This window comes from Diabrotica undecimpunctata, chromosome 3 (genome assembly GCF_040954645.1).
Source record: "Diabrotica undecimpunctata isolate CICGRU chromosome 3, icDiaUnde3, whole genome shotgun sequence".
Lineage (NCBI taxonomy): Eukaryota > Metazoa > Arthropoda > Insecta > Coleoptera > Chrysomelidae > Diabrotica > Diabrotica undecimpunctata.
The window spans coordinates 107,021,676-107,039,920 of NC_092805.1; the positions used below are offsets into that span (position 1 = coordinate 107,021,676).

General features: G+C 31.6%; 1 protein-coding gene across 3 annotated transcripts in view; it reads left to right on the forward strand.

Moving 5' to 3' along the window:
* The window catches only part of LOC140437166 (protein I'm not dead yet-like), a 156,315-nt gene that overhangs the window by 116,759 nt on the left and 21,311 nt on the right, over positions 1 to 18,245 (forward strand). For 2 of the 3 annotated variants that reach the window (XM_072526512.1, XM_072526511.1), the window contains exon 2: positions 14,433 to 14,600. In XM_072526512.1, coding sequence (XP_072382613.1) covers positions 14,453 to 14,600 — 148 coding nt within the window. In that variant the 5' untranslated portion in view covers positions 14,433 to 14,452. Of the gene's footprint in view, positions 1 to 13,707; positions 13,850 to 14,432; positions 14,601 to 18,245 lie in introns of those variants that run through there. The other variant, XM_072526513.1, reaches the window with a different exon arrangement.

Below are 18,245 nucleotides of genomic sequence, written 5' to 3' on the forward strand. Positions count from 1 at the left end.
ATTATAGAACATTGATCGATCCATCAACAAATGGGTTAAATCTTACAAAAAAAGTAATTTTTGTATATTTCCTAAAAAACCTAGTCATGTTAAATCCTCGTCACTTTGGTCTAATTACTCCATAGTGCTTGGTGAAAAATAGCTTGACTTTTCCCAAAAAAAAAATATTGATGTTAGAAATTATAAACAAGTAATAAAATACATATCGGTCAGTCTGGGCAATTTTATATGTAGTTAAAAGCAATGAAGGGCATCAAGATCAACAGTCCAAGATTTACAAAAGATGAGACAGGATAATTGCCTACAGACGATGGGGAGATAAATCGTCAATGGAGAAAATATTTTAAAAACCTGATAAATAGCCAAAATCTAACACTCATATCACATCAGTCAGCTGAACCTGAGATAGCACTACCTGGACGTAAGTACCTAGATGAAGTAATATATCAATTTTGTCTCAAAAAAATCATAAAGCTCTTTTCTAAGACGGCATTTGGAATTACTTCGAAAGGGGGTATAAAAGCTTCATTTGAAAATATATCATCGCACAAGCGAAGTCTGACAAAAAATAAAATGTTGAAACAGTAGCACGAAAGCCATACAGTACTCATCCACAAAAAGGGAGATTAAAAGATGTAGAACAAATCTTGGTCCTTCGCCACATTTTGGGAAAAAATCTCGGATGGTTCTGTTTTGTGAAAGACTATGGTGGAAATTAGAGTACCTTAAAATCTGATACGATTAGCACATGTAGATATCTCATCCGCATGGATCAGAATTGGAAACACCACATTAGAAGAATTTCTTAATGACACTAGTTTTAGGCAAGCAGATCCTGTAGCCTTTTTATTGTTCTTCCCTTTGGAATATGCAGTAACAAAGGAGAGTTAACAAATGGCTTTGTTGCACAGGAATTAAAAATATTGCTGGCTTCTTCTTAAGAATTCAATTGCACAATCTACCAGGGCTGTAAAGGAAATCTTTATACTATTTGACAAGGAGGCAAAGAAAATTGGTCTTAAGGTCAACGAAGATATGATCAAGTACTTGGTGGTTACGAAAGGCCCAAGACAAAGATTTAGACAAAATGTTTCTATAATTGAATACAACTTTTTAAGACGTTAAATTTCCCTAACGTGCTTCAACCAAAATTACTCTCAAGACTAGCAAAAATAAGAGTAGATTAAACGATAATTCGCTTTACAATAACGTATGGAAGCATAAAGTAACAAAAGTTGTATAAAGATGAAGATGAAGATGATAAAAATAGATGAAGAATATACTAAGTGGGGCTTATCAATTAATCCATCAAAAACAGAGTACGTAGTAGTGGGAGGTGAAGGAAAGCACTTAGAACTAGGAAGCAAACAAATTCAAAATACTGATAGCTATAAATATCTCGGTGTAAACATTACAAACAATGGTCGGAATACAAAAGAAATAGCTACTAGAATTGGTCAAGGAAATTCAGCAATACGTCAACTCAATTGTATACTTTGAAACAACCACATTACCCGAAACACTAATATTAGGATATACAAAAGTATCATAGAAAGCATTGCTACATATGGTTCAGAGCTTTGGGTAATAAATAAAAATGACGCATCCAAAATAAAAGCAATGGAAATGAATTATTGGAGAAGACGTTGCCAACTCACTAGAAGAGATAGAGTAAGGAATACTGAAATCAGAGAGCGTATGGGCATAGACATTGACGTCCTGGAAACTATAGAATGCAAAAGGCTGAAATGGTATGGCCATGTAGAAAGGATGAATGATCAACGATGGCCAAAGAGAATGTTACAGTGGATCCCCACCAACCGCAGGAAAAAGGGAAGACCAAGAAGATCGTGGAGACAAGAAGTAAAAGGTGCAATGGAAGATAGGGGTCTACAAGTAGATGACTGGAACGATCGCAAGCGTTGGAAGCTAGGTTGCGAGAAACGGCAGCAGCTGTAATAAACTCGTTATATATATACCGAATTAATTACGGACTATCATTGGGCCTTCTAGAGACTAGCTCATAGGGGAATGGAGAAGAAGACATAATAAGGAACTCCAGACAGTCTACAGATGATACAGAGATAAAAATAGTACGCTTATCAAGGCTAAACGAATAAGATGGGCGGAAAACATAATAAAATCAAGTGATAAAAGATAAGAGATTAAAATATGTATTATAAGAAAAGCAGACATTTTTGGTGAAAGGTAAGTTGGCGACTCAAAGAAAAAGATGCGTAAGAAAACTTTTTATAGCAGCTGTAAACAGAATGTAAGTAGTCACGATGATTAACAACCTTCGAAAGAAGTTTGTGGTACCTTAAAAAAAGAAGCACAAGACCGGCAACCGTGAAAGAAAATAGTAAATGCGGCAACGATTTACCTAAAGTTATAGAGGCAATGATGATGATGATGATGATAAAAAAATCCAAAAAAAAAACAGGATTGAAAATAGGATTTCAGATATAAAAGTCGAAGATATTGAACATTTTTACATATCTAACAGAAGCTCGGAATTCTAGTTGTTGATGAAAAAAGTAGGTAGGCCATTTTTAAGTTTCTGTAACAAATGTTAAAATTTCTTGACTCTGACATCTCAAAAGCATATCCCAATGTTGAGTGTCAAAAAATTGCGCTCAACATTAGGAAATATCAAAGGTATATACTATCTGAGCTTTAATATTAATTATAAAGGTGTCTAGGTAAAAAAAAACGAAAAAAAACTGACAAAGAACGAGAAATATTGTCATTAAGTGGCAGAAGTGTGGCTTATGTGCAGAAGAAGAAGGTTCAATTTAAGAAATTTGATCATGATAAGAAATTAGCGAAATGAAAAGCGCAGTGCCCAAGATGTTGCTGTAAATGTTTGCCAAAATCCGGTATTAAATTACAATTTTTTTCCAATACAGATACTAAATACTAGTACATTATGCAGAAATTAGAAATCAAGAAGTGGAATTCAACAATATTTTACTAAGAAATATTAATTTTAAACATTGTAAAAATTTTAATTGTTAGTAACTGTCACAATTTTAAACAATAGTGCTAATTAATTAGTAAATATTTTTCTACTAAATTATGCTTTTTGTTTCCTTATACTTAACACGACATAACTTAAACATTTTGGCTTTTTTATGAGCGTAGAAAAAATATTTTATGCAACTCATGCAAAAAATGTTTAGTACACTCAATTTGTTCCATAATTTGACCAAGCGGTCTGGTTAGAAAATTTCATATTGCGTGTAATAAACACTCTTTGCACTCATTGTATAAATAATTATTGAAGAATTATATATTGCAATAGAAATTATCCTGAAACTTCTGTGTGCATATAAATATCAGATAGAAATTTTGGAAGCTACTACCAAATATAATAAGAATTAAATGTTTTTAAATGTTAAATTCAGTACTTATTATTCTTTACGTAGCGCCAGATCAACTACAATGTCTTTGAAACAACAGGACAAGGTTGAAGATGGCTTTTTTATATTGCCATTGACATCTACTTTTCGATTAATTTCATTTTTAATTGAAGTACATTCAAGGTGTATTAACGTCGTATGGTTCATTCACACAAGGTTTTTGTTTCATTTTCCGCATTAGAATACCAATACAAAAATCATTAAACTGTATCAAAAACCAATAATATAAATAATTGTTTTTAAGAAATGATCATAGGGTATTAGAAAGTATAACTATAGATAAGTATTTACTAAATACTGTTTATATTCCAAAAAATTACAAATAATAGATACATCGTAGTTTCTAATATTTTATTTTTCAAATGAAAAAGATAAACAAAAGTACAATTTGGGATACCGGCATCTTTTTAGACCATTAGCGCCCTAAATTGGATCGATGTTTAAACCTATATTTAAACATGAGGAACGTGTTACAAAATATATATTAACATATATTTATTTATATACATAAACTAATATTTAACGTTTTGTAACTGATAAAATTAACCTAATGTATAAAATCTCTATTGTCATGTAATATTATGAATCTCAATCTTAAGTTATACAATTTGAACTATAAAATATCTTAGTTCTTACCCCATCTTATATCTTAGAAACCAAATTTTACATTTAAGACATTGGATCATTTCTTCGACTGATTCAGACTCGCATATTTCAGAATACCAGCTGTCAGATTTGGCTACACCTAATTTTGCTACCTTTTCTTCACAACCAATTTTTGACAATTTTAAAGTAGTTTTAACCGATTTTACTTTAGATGCCTCAGTTCGTGCTTCAAATTCGTTGATTTACGGGGAACTAGGCAATTCAACTGCGTCCTGGGTGCGGCTAACTTTTGATGATTTTGATTTCTTTATAGGTAACGGCTAAATATCCTGAGCTGAAATAGTATTTAGGGAAGTTAATGCTGCTGGAATATTATCTTCTTCAGAAGAGGATGCTTCCTGTTGGGATTAATGGTTAGAATTTGATGCACTGTTAAACATCATTGAAGCTGCAAAATCAGTTTCTTTAAAAAAAATTTATCTATAGGCCAAATGCCACTAGCACGAAAAGCCTTCTGTGCATTTCTCTCTGTTGCAGCAAGCCCATAAGCCTCTCCAATTATCCCGGAAACCTGAAACGTTATTCCTTAACCATTTTTTAATGCATTGTCCATAAACATTTTGAAAGGCTGTGAAGAATCCAACATCCAACGGTTAAAGTCTATGTATGGTGTGACTTGGTAACTGCAATAACCTAATTCCATTATCCCTGGAAATTTTTAGAGCTTTTAGGTTTTTACTGTGGGTGCTGTGGCCGTTCAACAATAACAAAACAGAAACTTCAGGGCTTGGCTTTATTGTTTCAATAAAAGGATTAAGCCATGTCGCTAAAAAGATCGCTACTGATTATGCAGTATCGCTAATAGTGACAATGCTGCCAGGCGGAGCACCTAATAAAAGTCCTCTTGAAAACTTTTCCTCTTAAAAATTATCATGGGTGGTACAAACTACCGTGCTGCACTAGCACAACAAACCACAGTAGTATTTACCCCCCTCTCTCTACTAGAAATGCTCTTAAATTTGATGTTTTTCCTTCTTGGTTAACATTTTCTGACATTATCATTGTATGGTTGAGCAGCCTGTCTCATCGACGTTGAATATGTGTGTGGCTTTTAGCAACTCGTACTTTGCTAAATCCTATAGCCCTTGCCATTGATGTGTTCTCCGGCTGTCGTAACGTTATTTCTTTATGTCTTTACATGAAGCCATAATACCACTTCTTGCCTGTCATACGTTTATCTGTGTTAAAATTGTGTTTCAAATTGTTTTTTGTTGCCAATTGAAATGCCAGTTTGCGGACGGCTCATATGCCCATCCCAAACATTCGCTCTTGGAAAATCACAATATGCTTAACCAATTCTGCTTCAACTTCTTTATTAAATACAGTAAACCTTTCCATTTTTTAAATTGCATTATTTGCCCGTTTGTTTTTCTCTTCGAGATGTCTTTTTAGTGTAGCTTTAGATAGTTTAAACAACCTTGCATATTTATTAAGCTCATAAGAACCATCACGAAAAGCTGAAATAGCACTGCTTACCTCTTATGTGCTCTACTTGCCGTATCTACCACGTGATGACATTCTAAAATAAAAAATAAATCTATTAAAAACTAAATGGGGCTGGTTTAATTTACAATAACGGTTGCCTAAATTGGACCGGTCCAATTTACAAATTAATTGCTGGTCCAATTCAGGGAACCTTGTTTTAAAACTAAACAATATCAAATTTCACCCACAATGGGTTTTACCAATTCGGAGGTTATGTCACGAAAATAATCCCTAAACTATGACCTCCTTACTAATTCTTGAGAAATAAAGATATTACAAATGATTTAATTACTTACTTGAAGGGTAAGTAGTAGTATCTTTGTATCGGAATTTAATAATCACGAAAACACTAATATTTTCTCACCCGTTGTTTACAGCTACATGCGTGTTGAAACTTTAACAGGTTTTAAGATGTAGAAATAGAAGTAATTAATTTGTAAAATTATTCCTAACAAAAATAAATAAATATAATAAGTTATATTAATGGTCAAAGAAACACCGAAAGGTGCGTTTTGCTCATTAAGGAGCTACAGGTTAAAGAAGAAAGAAGAAAATGGTCTCTTTAATGACTTTGGCCGCATCCCAGAAAATAATACTTTTCTATTTAAATAAATATATTCAGGTTTGTAACTTAATTTGAGATCTCTAATCTACGTGTATACTTTAAATGCAAAATAAACAAAGTACAACTTACCAAACTAGCTTTTTAAAGTCAGTGTTAACCTTTATTAAAATTTCACGCCATGAATTTCTTGTCGCATTTTTTTCCTTATAAATATACATTCAGAGTTTTACCCACCGGTCTACTTTATACCAGCGCAATTAAATATTCACCATCTATATTTTCTGCCATTATGTACGATCCAATGGATTTACTGGTACTACAAGGCTAACTGTCGTTACGTGTGCAAGCATTGATTACATGCCGTGGTTCACTGTCAACACGGCACGGCACGACCGTCATCCATTGCAATGGCGTTGGACGGCAGCCGAACGGCAACGGCAGGACAAGTAGTCGTGAAAGTTAGTCCTTTGTGAAAGTCATCGTATATTGCTTTATTGGACTAATGGAATGTACGACAAACTGTCGTTACGACGTTCACATAATACGACCAAAGTCGTATTGTGTACAAGGAGGGATAGAGAGTCGCCCTGTCGTACTCCAGTTGCTATTTCTATACTTTTGGAGATGTCGTCCTCTATTATTATTGCTGCCGTCAATTGCTCCATTATCATTTTTGTTCAGTTTATTTGCTAATCATATATTCAGCATATAGGTACGCATTGTGTATCTACACTATCTACAGGTCAAGATCATACGTTTTGATGTATTTAGTATCTTGTTATGTTATGGTATTAAAGCAGTCACTTTAACTTCTAAAGCGACAATAAGCTACACTTTTTTTAGCCGTGATTTTGGAAAAGAATATTGAAAAAATCAAAGGTATATTTCTATCTACGTATAGAAACAGAACTGGTCAATGAAATAAAGATATAAAACTCAGAGACTCGTTTAATTGTTCATGTGATCTACTTCTTACGGTAGTAATAGACAGAATACTGAGAATCATAATGCTAATCAGATTATTGATACATGAGTACAATATCTCCCAAGAACACGTGCTTTGATCTCAGTCTCGCCGGTAGTATCATTCATTCACTATCACATTATGAGTTACGAATATCAAGTAGAGGTTTTTTAAGCATCGGATTAAAAAAACCTTTTATTAAATACGTTCATATTAAACAGTGGAGACAAATTCTTGGGGAAAAAGGTTTAAAATTAAATAGGATAAAACAATCCTAATAGTTTTAAGTAAATACGATCAATATTATACAATACTAGGGAAATAGATGGCGATGCGTGCGGTAAAGTTAGGGCGGGAGAGATGAAGTATAAGGAAGGCCGTGGTGTGTTGTATGACAGATATATTTAAATAAAACTGAAAGAAAAATTCTATAAAACTGCCATAAGACCAGCTAAGTATAGAACTGAACGATTAGTAGTTAAAAAGAAAGAGGAACAAAAAATGCATGTGATTGGTGATGAGTTGAGTGACAAAACAAGATAAAATTAAGAATGAGTATATTAGGGGAAGTCTAGGAGTGACACCAATTGGGGCCAAAATGAGAGAGCATGAGTTAAGTTGGTATGGGCATGTTCAACGTGAGATACTAATCACCCAAAATGAAGAATCGCTGATCTATTTCCTGGAAGGTGTAGGCATGGGGAAAACAAAGAATACCAGAAGAGATGCTTATGTAGGATATGTCGCTAAAGGGGATTGATATTGCTATGAAGATAGATAGAACCCAAGATAGAAATGTAGTTATCCGGTATAGCGATAAAATCAAAGTGAATCATGATAAGTTTATTAAGTTGTCCAAGTTTCGAAAGTAGTAAAGAATACAGGCCATTATTATAAGGAACCAATGTAGTTGCTGGTAAACTTGCCGATATCAGTTTAAGATAATTATCATTATATTCATTTAGTTTATAAATATGTCCACTACTGGATATATCTTGCTTTATTTCCCCCATATGTCTAAAAGCATTTTTCTGGTCTACATTTTCTAGTTTACCTATTATCGTCCATTCTTATGACATATCATTCTACAAAAATAGTTATTATTTTTATAGCATGTTCGACTTATAGTTATAGTGCTTCGCATTTCGATATTTGGAATCGGATCTTTTAGAGATCAGCTCAGCATTAAACGTTTTATTTCGTATGTATGATTAATATCTTACTGACTGTCTTTTTTGTCAGAGTGTTAGGATTTTTAGACTATATTTGGGGAAAGCATGATACATTGATTGAAAACTTTTTGACTCTCTACTAATCTCTGCTAATACGTATTTCTTGTCCTAGATATTTATACGAAGTAGTCTCCTCTATTTAAGTTTCATCGATTTCGATATTTAAGAAACTATAACGATTATAAATTAACATGTTGGTTCAATAACAACTATAAAATATAATATGTTACCTTTAAATTCGCCTGTGTTATATTAATCTAAAATATGACAGTTTAATAACTCTTATTTTTGTTATTTTAATTTCCGGTTAAGCAGTCAAAATACTTTGCAAATAAGCTAAATACAGTGAGATATTATTTAGACTGAAAAAAAGGAAAATAATATGTTTGTAATGGAAAAATAAAATATAAATCAAATTGTCTGGAATGTTGCAAATATAAAATAAATATTTGTTATAAGGAATATAAAAAACATTTTTTCATATTGCAAACATTTACCAAAATAATTCACTTTTCAAGAAACTAAATCATATTATAAAGATTTATTGCTTTATAATTTTTTTTAATTTATTATCCGTTATAAATCGTTAAATGTTTTTATTACAGATTTTATACAAAGCAAGAGAAAAAAATTTTAATATAATGCAAAATTTTTGGATTGGCTCTAATATAAAACTAAAGCACATAATATAACATATTATAATCATCATAAGTCGACCCAGCACAAAATAGTGAATGTTGATAAAATCGCCAAAGATATTTTATTGTTTGATTTTTTTTAAAGCCGCTAGTTCTAAACCGGTTGTTCTGCAGCCAATTGGCTTATTGTACAAGTCCTGCATAATAAAAACAGTTCCTGCTAAAACCTGATGAACGTTTTATTTGTCTCTGGTATAATAAAGTCTCTTGTAAATAGGCTAGATTGAATTTTCCCTTTTCCTGTTGCTAATTCTGCTTTACTATGTTGGAGGTTTGCTTGTAGGCTGTGAATGGGCTCATCTGGACCGATTTGGGACAGATACAGAGTCCGCGACCCTGTTCGCCTCTCTGCTAGTTCCTTCTACATTTTTATTCATAAAAGTCACTTCTTCTTAAGCTTTTTTTGGGTAAAACTTCAATTTTAGAAGCATAATATATACCATACAGATGCAGAATGCTTTTTAAAATTAATTAGCTAAGAATAATTGGTATAGTAGTGCATGGATATTTTCTATTTTTGTAAGGTTTACCTTATATCAAGTTATCCTTGATATAAGGTGATAATAAAAAAATATTTAAAAGTAAAAAAAACTCTTCTGTAATGAAGACGAAATAAAAAAACCTGCTAAGAAAAGACTTTTGAAACTTGCCTCCTTTAGTTAATTATTTATAGGATCCAGCACGATACTAGAATCAAACTACAAAGGTTTTTAGTAGAATTGATCGACTTTATAATAATAGCAAACAATATAAAACCAGCCCAAGCCGCAATTAATTACTTGTTTTACTCATGTCCATTTTTTTTTGTCTCATGTGCATTTTATTTCTACGAGTTAGGACAACATTTTATCAGACACGAGAGTGTTACCATGCCCTCATTAAGGCTATAATCCCCCAGAGTTCATCAACTCCCTTGGACATCGCTTACATAATACTTTTCCCGTGTGCCATATCTTTCCTGACTATAAAAGAGTTACACTTCGGAATTTGAGACCTTAGCTGTCGCAGAACAGATGTCAGCTCATGATGAGTCAGTTGTGGTGACGTTATCTGATGATTAAGCAGGTGTAAATGTACATGTGTGTATATGTATTTTTGATATGTGTATTTGTTTTTTTATACATGTGAATGTCTGTTATATACAATCAACAAATCTAGTTAAGTTAATAACATTGCTGTAGTCCCAATGTCATGTTCTCATGTATTGAGTTAAAGCTAACTCAGGCTTGTAGTCTCAGACCGGCACTGACTGTTTGAAATTAGAATTATACTTCTAAAATGTTAATGCAATTTTATATGTGTGTATAAATTCATTTTAGCTTGATTATGTGATTGCGAGTAAAACAAGCAATTAATTGTGGCTTGGGCTGGTTTTATATTGTTTGCTATTATTATAAAGTCGATCTATTCTACTAAACCTTTATAGTTTGATTCTAGTCTATCGTGTTCGGTCCTATAAATAATTAACTAAATGAGGCAAGGTTTTTTTACTTCGTCTTCATTACAGAAGAATTCTTCGTTGCTATTTTTTTTATTTTAAATATTTTTTTTATCACCTTATATCAAGGATAACTGAAAACCTTATAAAAATAGAAAATATTCATCCATTACTTTACCAATTATTCTTAGCTGATTAATTTTAAAAATAATTCTGCAGTTCTAGAAATTCTATCTTCTGTAGTTCCAAAGGGTGAATTTGAGTCCAAACCAGTCCAATCTCATATATTTTTTGACAATGAATATTTGCGTCATCTCTTGCCTTTTATTTTCTCTTCCATACTTTTTCTTTATCCTACTGTTTTTATAGATATGAAGTTTTTCTTGTATGTGTTAGAAATTAAATTCCTTTTCTTACTGAGCCTTGAAAGAATCTTCTCATTTGGTCAGTTCTAGTTAGGGTGAGGATTAAATCTACGATAGAATAGCGATAGAATAGAAATTTAGCAATTTAATAAGATTAACTCTGATTTATTAAAATTAATAATTACTATCGAAAGGGAAATAAAAACTCTGAATCTATATTCCGGTTTTTTAAGCTCATCTGGCAGGGATCTATAGCAGTACGGAGTAACGCCGGAACGTAATCCCCCATCTCTTGCCATACTGCTCATCCATAAGTCGATCCCATGCAGATCCATTTAGATTTTATACTACTAAGTTGGACTTTTTGGTTTCTCACCGGGACACGAAGCATAATTCCACTAAATCTTTCACGGTGACGTGATAGCGATTCATTCGCCTGATTTGGCGGACCGCTTGGCTATCAAATCGACTAAAAAGTCTAAATAATAAGTAAAAAATAATAAAACAAAACTTAGAAAATGCAGTATATATTCGATTCAAGAAAGCAATTATACAGTTCAGGCGTTATGTTTATCCACAAGCATTTATATATGTATCAGCTAGTGTATTTTTTGTTTTATTACATGAACCTCCCTCACTTGTGCCAATTTGAAAATTTCTTAAAAAATGATAAAGTAAAAGACTCACTTGATTCCTTGAAAAGCATAATATTATTTCCGACGCTCAATCCGGTTTCCGACGTCATTTGTCTACTCTTGATAACCTTATTCTTCTTCAAACACACATTTCTCAATTAATCAACAATCAATAAGGTGTCGCAGCAACTACTAATATTTGATATTGAAGGGGCATTTGATCAATCTCCAGAAAAGCAATAATTGACAAACTCTCCTACTATAATTTAAATGGTTATATTCTTTTATTTGTAAAAAACTAGAAGAGCCTTTAAAGTATTTCTCAAAGGTAAACCTTCTCAATCTCTTCCTCAAAATTAAGGCGTCTCTCAAGGATCTGTATTAAGTTCAACTCGATTTATCTTTGCAATCAACGAACGTTGCAGGTTCTTTCCTACTCCCATAAAATATGTTTAATACGCTGATTGGGTTATCATTGACTGCGATGGTAAATTTGTTTCCACCACATGTAAACTTTTTCAAAGTACAGTAAATCTTCTTTAAGATACATTTAACATACTAGAATTATCACTTTCTCAGATAAAAACTAAATTAATAGAATTTTCCAGAAGGACATCCACTCCCTTGCCCCAAATTGTATTCAACAATTCCCCACTATCTGCTGTTAATCAATGTAAAATTCACGGTATGATATTTGACTCCAAATTAAATTGGAAGAATAAGAACATAAAAAAATGAACTTAAAACCAATTATTTTAAAAGTCTGAACGTTCTTAAAACCCTTAGTCACCTTGAATTGGCTTTCACAGAAACAACTTTATTTAGAGTCTACAGAGCTCTCACCCGATCTAAGCTCGACTACAACGATCGATCTAAAATCTGACATTAAGACGATAATGTCTTCTACTTTCATATGTTATAAGATCTGCAAATCTCTTAAATCTCGTTCATTCCCTAATTATCACAATACCACCTTCTTCCAATACCAATATCCAATATTATAAAACCTATATCCCAGTTAATTACTTTACTCTTTAAAAATATTGGCCTCCGTCTGACTAGTTTATCTTCTCTACCTACATTTCCCCCCGGGCTAAACGTCTTCCCTTAAAAGTCACCTCAGTCACCATATTTAACAAACATGAATCTCCTAACATTCTTATAAAGAAAACATTTTTAGAAATTATACAAAAAAAATCATATCATTTAATTCTCTATACCGATGCTTCTAAAACTGCCACTTGTCGTATCGACACCACAAAACATGAACTTGTAAGATTATCTCGGCTACCCTTAACATGCAGCGTTTACTAGCTGTTGGCTTTTAAATGCATCTCTTATCAAAACAGACATATTGCCATTTGTTCAGATTCCTTTTCATCTATCCATTCAATGAATACAATTTTTACTGTCCACTTATTGGTTCAAAACATTCATGACATATATCAAAATCTCTCTGCTCATGATGTTAGCAAAGAGCCTATCTCATATGGCTATCTTCTCATACTGGAATTACTGGTAAAACCGCTAAAACAGCAGATTATTTTGCCAAAGAAGCTACCAACCACAATACTGGAGTCAACAGAATTTAACTAGCTAAAGATCTTAAATTTATTTTTAAAAAGTCAGTAGAGAATACTTGACAAAACTTATGCTAAAAGGGCAAAGCAACTCTTCATGAACTCCATCCGTTTATTGGTCAACTCTCCGTGGATTACCCAACTTGAAGAGAACATCGATTTTATTAGATTACATTGTTTCTTGATGTCACCATTTCAATGTTTACCTGACTGTGAAACACATCATCCATACCTGAGAAAACAATTCATTAACCAATATAAAGCACTGGACTTAAAACCTACTCTTAAGAAATTCTCAACAACCCTATCACGAAAACTATACAGTTTCTAAAAACCGCGCAACTCTACCACAATATTTATCCTAATAGACATTAGGTTAGTTAAAGTGATACAATTTATGATTTGTTTTTATTATTTATTATATATTTAATATTATTGTTCCTGTACCAATGGTCATAGTTGTCAAAGTACTTCATGTAAACAAAAAAAACTGATATAGCAGTAAATCACAGATAAATATTTTTTGATGTGTTTAGCAGATTTTAATTTTTTTTTAACTTATTTGACTCTCTCAAGCATATGACTACTATAAAAATTGCAATCCTGCTTTTGGCTCCCTCGATAAATATTTATTTTATTACGTAGTCAGCTACTACGAATCTCGTGCATACTTTCAAAAAGTCGTACGATATTATCTTATTAGGCCATCGAGTTAATTTTTTCTGTATCTACTTGACAATACTTTCCTAACACTATTAATGAACTGCAATCAACCTAATCAACTATAAAAATTTAGTTGGTAAGTAAATGAGAAAAATAATATATTTCGAGAGTACTTTGTATTAACAATTGTACACTTTAATTTTGCTTGGTATCTTCTTTCTCACTTTAATTTTTTGGGTTTTTGGGTTTTATAAAACTTTTATTCGCTTTAGTACTGTTCTATTTTTTTTATTTGGTATTATTTTTTGTAAATTTTTGATATTATTTCTATATCTAGATTTTTACTACGATTTTAAATCCTTTTGCATCTCTTTTCTACTTTAGTGGTTTTAGTATTGTTAACGTTTTTATATTTTCTTATTAAAATCCTAGTTATTATGTTTTCTTTACCCATTTCTTCTAACGATCATTTATTTTGACGTTATAATTCTAGCTATAGCCTACCTGTCCTTTGAATTCCTTAGTAATTTTTGTAATTTTTTTCGTACTCTTGTTGCGCGGTTTTTCTTTTTTTTTATAAAATTGTTTTATTTTACAGAATACATATTTATTAAGTCGTTTTTCTATTTTTTTTCTTCATTTGACTTTTTTGTTTGATTTTATTTTTACTTTATTTTATCTTAAATAAATTTAATAACAGTTTTAATTTTTTTTTTCAGTGGAAATATTCGACAGTTTGATGACAAAGGCGGCCATGCTGCTGCAAGCCGTCAAAATCTACTGGAAAACCCTATTTGTTCTAATTTACCCATTAGTATTATTACCAGTTTTTTTGACGAACAATACATCAGCCTTCAGATGTCTTTACGTGGTGCTCCTCATGGCAGGTAAGAAAATTTCTTAATTAGATCAAAATCTTAGGTATAAATGATATGAAAAACGTATACAAAGCAAGTAACAACGGACAGAAACAGAACAGACCAACACAAGCTATAAAACTCAACATACAAAACAGAATCCAGGATATATGGGGCCAAAAATCTTACCGGTACGAAAATTATTTTTCGTTGCGAATTTTTATTTTGCAAACAAAGTTTAGATCGAAATCAAATCGACCGTTTGCTACACGACTAAATCTACATTTAAAAAGATCAAAAATAAACCGAATGTTAACAAAAATTTTCACAGAAATTAAAAAAAATATGAACGCAAATTAATCAAGACGAATCCCAGGTTCCTCTTCGTTAATCAAAATCATTTCCATATTCAATCTAGGGTGGTTATCGGTAAATCCATCCAGGATACGTGGAGGGAAATGATAAGTTTGGATATGGTCTGACGTTACCTCTGAGAAACAATGGTTTCTCTTGTATGGTATTTCCTTAAGAGATAATTTCCTTACAATGACATTTTATATAGCGAGGTATAAATAATATTGTCATCACTTAGTGCTATTAAAAATTTCTTGATAGGTCATAACATTGGATTTGTTTAAACGATTTTCGTTTGTTGTAATGTGTTTTAGTCAAAATTAAATCAAAAATTTCTGAAAATCAAATGGAGATTTCCGAGTTTGATAGTCAATTTTGGAGTTTTCCGGTTATGAAACCAACCGTAGTGGAGACTGCTGTTTTTGACACCAAGTAATGTCTAACTCTGATCATGGAAAATTGTATTATAAGAATTATTATTATTTAAGGGCGATAAAATTATTTGTGTGGATATATAATATCATCATCATCCAGCCTCAAGAGTCCACTGCTGAACATAGGCCTCTTCCTCATGTTTCCAACCCCGTCTATCTTGCGCCGCTCTCGGATATATAATATAGGTAAAATTAAATACAATTATTGTAAATTGACAAATGCTTTATTCTCTACATACTCTACAAGATATATAAAAAATTCTTTACGTCTAGGGCACAGTTCTGATTTGGAGTATTGCTCTCAGAACTTTGAGGATTTGATGAGTTTATGATATTTCCAAAATAACATAATCTTTCATCATTCTTCCAGTTTTCCCGTAACGTTTAATGGATTCAGAGCCACTACTCGAGGTTGGCTTACTGTTGGTTTAACATTAGCAGGTGTTACTTTTTTTAGAACTCCTTTAGGTGTACCGAATTCTACTCTGTGAGTTACTTCTCTTTGCACAAATATATTTCCTGTCTGAGATGTAGTAAATATGAAACGTTTTGGTACATTAAAATAAAAATGCCATGCACTGGGAAATTTGATACAAGTTTCCGTGACATTTTTCTAGTCATACACAGGCACATCTTTTTCAACATTAATTATGCTTTTAAATTATATAAAAACACTGGTATATTCCGTGGGTGAAATAATAGTATTTTTTCCTTTATCTCTCTCACTTAATCCAGACACCCGATAAGGAGGTATAAAAGAGTGATCAAACACAGGGAATATTAAATTCACTTTTTCAATAGATGTCCTAGTTTCATGGAACCATTTGTGAATCATAGTTTTATTTTGGCCTCCACATACATCCGCTATCAACCTTAATATCTTTGTATCTCCGAAATTCTTGGCATTCAGTCTGTGGTAAACTACTGAAGCTCACTTCATTGGATCCCTTGCTATGCACATTCTCAGTTCAATAATATAAGAATACATTTCGTTAACTCAGTTGGTCTTTACAGTAGCTCGGTAATAAAGCCCAGTTTCGTCACAATTGTGTACGTACGCTGGTTCATAATTTTTAATTAATGAAGGTAACACATCCGTTATCCATGTATTTGCAGCAGATACGTCGGCATCTTTTTCTTTCCAACCATTTTTTTTAATGACACTTGTGAACAATTTTTTCATCTACAGAAAAATCAATTTGTCGCTTTAAAGTTCGTGTTACCCAAATTTTCGGATATTTCTTCAACTAGAGCGCTGATAGGAACATTTCGGGCCCTACTCTCAGCAAATCACTCGGTTAATGCATGTTAGACGTCTGAATCTTTCCCACTGCATTTTTGTTTTTAGATTTTATAATTCCAATAGTTGATGATGTAGTCTTGATTTTTTAAAACTCTAAAAATGTACATACTATATAGCAGGCAACGAAGTGGGTGACTACCTAAGCTCTGACGTCACAATGGGCGGGGTTTTAAAAACCGTTCCAAACATTTCTCATTTGTATGTATTTGCCCCATAAGAAGTTGAAAATATTCATTTTTTTAATTGTTTGAAGAATAAATAAGGACTTTTGGTTATGAACCTTTCTTCTGTGCGATTGGTATTATTTGTTGTTCGTGAATTTATCATGTAAGCATATCAAAGGATTAAGATATTTACTATGAATGTTCAATTTTAAGGTTATGTTATGGTTTGATTAAAACTTTAATTATTTTTTACTGTATTTCAAGGTATATTGTTGTTGTTTTTATTGGGTTTATTTCAAAATTAATCAATAAATCTTTGAATTTATTTACAAAGTTAAAAAAATTTTAAATTAATGTTTTAATCTTTTTTAAGTGCTAGAGATTTTATTCTCTAAAATATTAAATATAATTTTCTCGTAGTTTAAATAGTTAATAGTAGTTTTGTTGTCATTACTGAAAAAATCAGTAATACTGGATATCTTCTAGCAATTATATGCCCAGATCTAAAAAGTAAACTCAAAATGTGTTATAACATTCAAAAAAAAAATTTTTTTAAACACTCATTATGGCAATTTGATAGGAAGGTTTTCACATAATGTTATATTACAACTCAAACTACGAGAAAACGAACATCTTTATTATTTTTAACAGAATAAAATCACTTGCAGCGAAAACAGAATAAAACAATAATTTCAATATTTTTCAACTTCGTAAATAAATTCAATGATTTATTTATTTATTATAATGATAATGATCAAATAACCCTGATAGAAACAACAACAAAATACCTTGAAATACAGTAAAAAAATAATTAAAGTTTTAATCATACAATAACATAACCTTAAAATGTGAACATTCATAGTAAACATCTTAATACTTTGATATTCTTACCTCACAAATTCAAGGACAACAAAAATAATACCAAGCGCACAGAATCAATGTTCATAACCAAAAGTCCTTATTTATTCTTCAAAGAATTAAAAACACCAATATTTCCATCTTCTTATAAGAGAAATACACACAAATTAGAAATGTTTGAAAAGATTTTTAAAATCCCTACCATTGTGACGTCAGACTTAGGTAGTCCTTTGGTAATGATCCATTCATAACGAAGTAATAAAGTATTTATTACCTCCAATGGGACAGACCCCAATAAACCAGATTAAATGATTTAAATTTCTAGGAAATTGTGCATAAAGAGTTATTAGTTTATTTAAAAATATTCTATTAAGCTGTATTATCTTATTCCTATAAACGGATAAATTTAAAGGAGTAAATGGAAATGTTTCCGGACCCTAAATTTTTATTCCTTAAACCGGGATATTCCTATACCCAGTATTCTAATAAGAGAGGTTCGAATATATTACATATTTTTATTATGAACAATGTAGAGCTATAATAAACCAACATAATATTCATA